Here is a 5455-nt window from a genome sequence, read left to right as displayed (position 1 = left end):
AGTACAGATCTGTTTTTTATTTTATATTTGATAATTAATTAATTATTGATATATTGTTGTCAATTTATGATTTCAGGTGTGTTCCATAGTTGTCAGAATTGGATCCACCTAGCTGGTTGGACCGAAAAATTAGTAAATTGGTTACAGGACCGATCTGAGAATTGGATTGATCTGGTCGAACCGAAAAATTGGTAAATTAGTTATTGGACCGATCTGAGGAATTGGAGAAGGAAAAAAACTGGCATAAACCGGTTTGATTCGGCCAGTTCTAGTAAAGAACGTCAAACTGGCGGGTGTCCGGACCGGTCAAGAATTTTTTTTAAAACCTTCCATTAAAACCACGTCGTTTTATACTTAAAAATAAAAAAACTCTAGTTCTAGCTCAAAGGACGGATTTTTTATTTAAATTAATTAATTAATTATAATAATTATCAAAATAAACAATTTAAAAAATATTTATCGAAATAAATATTCCTCTTATTTCATTTACACGGTAAACGAAATAATTTTACATGTATCTCATCTACAGTAAACGAGATAAGACAGGTGGACGTAGAACTTGTATATCTCGTTAACAGATTATTTCGTTTACACTGATTTTTTCTTTAAAAAAAATTTGAAAATAATAAAAAATATTAATATTATCAATAATTTAAATTTTTAACATGTAATTAGTACATAAAAAAGTTAGTAGAAGAGATTAAAATGAATATGTTTGATCAATTGGTACTCAAAAAGATTGATGGAATAGTAAGAAGAGAATAAAAACAGTTATCTCTCACATTATTTCCTACTATATGAGAAATAATCGTTTCAATTCTCTCCCCACTATCCATCAATATCTCTTAACAATTAACAAACGAATATTTTTATTTTTCAAATTCAAATCAATCCAATTGAGTCATAATTTAAATTTAGTTTGACCGTTATTATTATATATAATTTTATTCGTGAATAATTGAAATATATAGGATTTTTATTTTTTAATAAGAGACTCGAACCCGTAACCTCTTAATTGAGTATGGGGAGACTATGCCATTTGAGCTATTATTCATTGGCTTCAAAAATTTGGAAAGATAGGAGACTCAAACTCACAACCTCTTAATTGAGTATGGGGAGTCTATGCCATTTGAGCTATTACTCATTGGCAATGTTGTTTTGGGTTATAACAAAATAAAGGACGAAAGCAAATTTAAACAATAGGGTAAAAAATCCAAATGAGCCAAGGGTAGCTCATTATTACCCAAATCCGCCAAATCAAATTTTGATACATCAATCCACCAGAACACATTTTTATATAATTCGAATCAAGTAGATTCGAAATAGGTTTGCATGTAGTTCGAATTGATTCAATTCGAATTACTCCTAAGGACTCCTCCAACGTAGTTCGAATCAATTAGATTCAAATTAGGCATGCAAGGTTCGAATTTAATCAATTCGAATTACTAGTATCACCAGCGTACAGAGGTAGTTCGAATCTTGTTGATTCGAATTAGTATGGTTTGCTAACTATGTGTAATTCGAATTGATATGATTCGAATTATATATATATGGTGCGAAAGAAGTTGATTCGAATTACTATGAAGCAGATGTCTATATATATGATATGTACGTGAGTTGCTTTCAATAGAGGGATCAGATGGCTAGTGAGGATAGTTTTCTAGTGTTGGTTCACCACAGAGGATCGATTAAGAGAAAAACTCGATCCGGTGTGAAGTTCACCGATAAGGATCCTCTCTGTATTATTGTGAGGCCTACCACGAGCTACGATGACCTTGTTAGTGCTGTACTGCTGAAGCTTGGTCTGGATGGTCTGAAAAGGGTTAAGAAGTTTTTCTATCGCATTCCAACAACGGTGCTCCAAGATACCGTGAAGTATGACTGTTTCACGATCGGGAGTGATGAGGACTTGCAGGTCATGTATCATTGTCGCCGGCAGTTTCCCGAGGTCAGGACGCCGGAGCTGTTGGCAAAGTTGGTTGATGTGGTATCCAGTTCGGGGGGTTCGAACCGGAATACTCACACTTTAGCCACGGTGGCCAGTTCTAGTTCCAGACCTGCCGTTGCTTCTTCGTCTGTCCCTGTGTACGAGCCACCGACGCAGCCTGTGGCCTCCCCTTCGTTCGCTGCTGACCTTAGGGGCAATGTCGGCGACGAGGTTGGTACAGGGGAACATCTTCCGACCTCATTACATTGTGCTACACCGGCCGGTGTTAGAGATGGATTTCTTGATGATCCAGATGACGATGATGTTGAGCCAGATCTGATTGCCGATGACAGTGGTGACGACCTTGGAGCGACTGACCTGAGAGGGGCCGCAGGTGGATCTAGTTCTGGCACACGGCAGTACCCACCCCATTTTTCTTCATTGGACCTGGATGCCATAAGGCATGATGGGCTTCCTGGGCAAGGCGCTGGATTTGGCGCTAGAGATGCAGACGGGTCTGCTGGTATGACAGAGTTCCAGGTTGGTCAGCAGTTCCAGGATAGAGATGAGGCCCTGTTGAGTGTGAAGACTTACAGCATCTGTCGAGGGGTACAGTACAAGGTAATTGAGTCTGACTATCGCCGGTATGTGGGAAAGTGTTCTGAGTTTAGGAACGGGTGCACATGGTTGATTCGGTTGAGTCTCCGGCAACGTAAGGGCATCTGGGAAGTGAAAAGGTACAACAGACCGCATACGTGTCTCGCCACCTCTATCTCCAGCGACCATAGGAGTTTGGATTATCATGTCATATCGACATTCATTATGCCAATGGTGAGGGCTGATGCATCCGTCAACATCAAGGTCCTCCAAAATGCCACGACCGCCCACTTCGGATTCAGGCCTACCTACAGGAGGGTATGGATGGCGAAGCAGAAGGCTGTTGCCGTGATCTATGGTGATTGGGATGAGTCGTACAACGAGCTTCCTAGGTGGGTGTTAAGAGTCCAGTTGACCATGCCTGGTTCAGTTGCAGTCATTCGGACATGCCCTGTTCGAGTTGGGGGCAGCTCAACGAGTCTCAAGCTTATTTTCACAGGCTGTTCTGGACGTTCCCACCTTGTATTGAGGCATTCCGTCATTGTAAGCCGTTGGTAAATATTGACGGCACTCATCTATATGGCAAGTATGGGGGAACGTTGCTTGTCGCAATTGCACAGGATGGGAACTCCAACATACTGCCCGTGGCATTTGCACCTGTCGAGGGTGAGAATGCTGAGTCGTGGTCCTTCTTTCTATCTCACCTCCGTGAGCACGTGACACCGCAGCCAGGTCTGCTAGTTATCTCGGACAGGCATAACGGCATCAAGGCCGCCCTTGAGTCTCCTGATGGGGGATGGCTACCTCCGGCTGCATACCGTGCATTCTGTATTCGACACGTAGCAGCTAATTTCGCCCTCACCTTCAAGGGTAAAGATGCTCGTAGGCTTCTTGTGAACGCCGCATATGCGAAGACCGAAGTGGAGTTCGATTACTGGTTTGACATTCTGCGCTCTGAGAACCCGGCGATGTGTGAGTGGGCGAACAGGATTGAGTATTCGTTGTGGACACAGTATTGTGACGAGGGGCGCAGATTCGGTCACATGACGACCAACATCTCTGAGTGTGTGAATTCAATCCTGAAGGGTGTCAGGAACCTCCTTGTGTGCTCGCTGGTGAAGGCCACATACGGCAGGTTGGCTGAACTATTCGTCCGCAAGGGGAGGGAGGCACAGGCCCAGCTGGGTACCGGACAACAATTCAGTCAATACCTGGTAAAGTGTATCGAGGCAAATCTAAAAATGGCTAGGTGCTTCATAGTGACTGTATACGACAGAGATAACTCGGAGTACACTCTGCGTCGCCTCAACCGGAATAGGAGTACCTCTCGGATCCCCCAAGTAAGTATCAGGTGACAAGAACCTCTTTCCATACTGATGCCACCAGGCCAAGAACTCATGTGAGGGTCCCGGGTCATCGACAACATCGAACCGTAACACGTGATCTGTACGTGTCTCCCAGTGAAGATGCCACTCCTGTAAATGGGACGGGAACCAACGGTCACCACCTCTCCCGTCCTTCGACATCAAGAAGTCGATGTTCAAGGCGGGATGTGGTGGTGGCTGTACGCCGCCAAACTGCGGTAACACTCTATCAACCTGATGCCACTCAACCACCGCAAAATATATCAGGGACGTCACACACCGCCATAACATCGTATGCTGAGGCTCCAAGACCTCCGGGTGGACAACCTGGAGGACGTCGGGTGTGCTGTAGGGCATCCATATGAACTGAAAAAAGGAATTCAAATCCATTTGACAAATTTGTTAAACCATATAAACTGAAAGAAGCATGAAATACACATATGAGCTTAGCTTACTTACATCCCGAGCCTGTAACAAGTCGATCCTCAGCCGAGCGATCTGCACCCGAGGTCCCTTCTCGCTAATCCAGGATTGTATCCTGACCACCTGAATGGGGAATTATACATAGTATTGCATTCATGAATGATTCTAACAGGTATAAATTTGCATGCGAAATTGAAAAAACATATAATAAGGATAACTAGTGCAATAAGATAGTGGTACCTAGAGGCAAGGGACCAGCTAAACGCATCGTAGCCAGCAGGCCTAAACCAGGAAACCGCCAGAAGATCCAAGACTGAAGTAACTGTAACGGCCCAGCTAACTTCACGACATGTCTGTTGGCCACTCGGCACATGCACCGATACAACCATGCTAGTGCCGCCGACCCCCAGCTATAGCCACCTATCTCCTCTAGCCGAGCCACAAACGGTAACCACCTGATGTGAATACGATTGCCGGACTTGTCGGCAAACAGCTGGGTGCCCAACAACATCATGATGTACGCACGGGCAAAGCGCCTGACCGTCTCCTCATCTGCCCCCTCGGGGCACTCTCCAAAGGTCTTCTGGAACCAGGTGCAGTTCACTGCAAACTTCTGTATCTGGTTCGCGGGAGGTAACACACCGAGCAACTCATAGAACCACTGCCAAGCTGGCCTGCCACCCTCTATGTATACGTGGAAGTCTGTCAGGCAACCACTGACGTAACGTCCATCTACCGGCAGGCCCAACTGATACGCGACGTCCTGAAGTGTGATGGTGCACTCTCCGAACGGCATGTGAAACGTGTGCGTCTCCGGACGCCACCGCTCCACGAAGGCACTCACGAGGGGCTCGTCCAGTCTGAACCATCTGTCGTTCAGTCTCGCAAGATGGTATAGTCCGGCCATCTGCAAGTACGGAACGTACCTCTCATCAAGTCGCATACCCTGCTGCCACCGCATGCTCGATATGCAACGCCGGGGCTGCGCATTAAATGAACCGCATAATTAGAACAACTGACAATACGACTAACTGATAAAATTCATGACGTAACCAAGTAACCAAAATAAATGCAACGAGAGATAAATCAGTCCACAACGAGTATAGCAAACAAATTTGCTAACATAGACCGCATCTAAATTCAA

The 5455-nt window shown here is 44.7% G+C and overlaps 1 protein-coding gene across 1 annotated transcript in view; it reads right to left on the bottom strand.

The window, feature by feature from the left end:
- The window catches only part of LOC107610742 (protein MAIN-LIKE 1-like), a 1638-nt gene continuing 591 nt past the window's right edge, over positions 4409-5455 (bottom strand). The window contains exons 3-6 of the mRNA XM_016312745.1: positions 5156-5293; positions 4853-5074; positions 4552-4804; positions 4409-4434 (exon numbers count right to left, since the gene is read on the bottom strand). Coding sequence (XP_016168231.1) covers positions 4409-4434; positions 4552-4804; positions 4853-5074; positions 5156-5293 — 639 coding nt within the window. The remainder of the gene's footprint in view (positions 4435-4551; positions 4805-4852; positions 5075-5155; positions 5294-5455) is intronic.

This window comes from Arachis ipaensis, chromosome B08 (assembly GCF_000816755.2).
Source record: "Arachis ipaensis cultivar K30076 chromosome B08, Araip1.1, whole genome shotgun sequence".
NCBI lineage: Eukaryota > Viridiplantae > Streptophyta > Magnoliopsida > Fabales > Fabaceae > Arachis > Arachis ipaensis.
The sequence above is the reverse complement of the archived record's forward strand: the minus strand, read 5'-3'. Positions and strand labels throughout refer to the sequence as shown.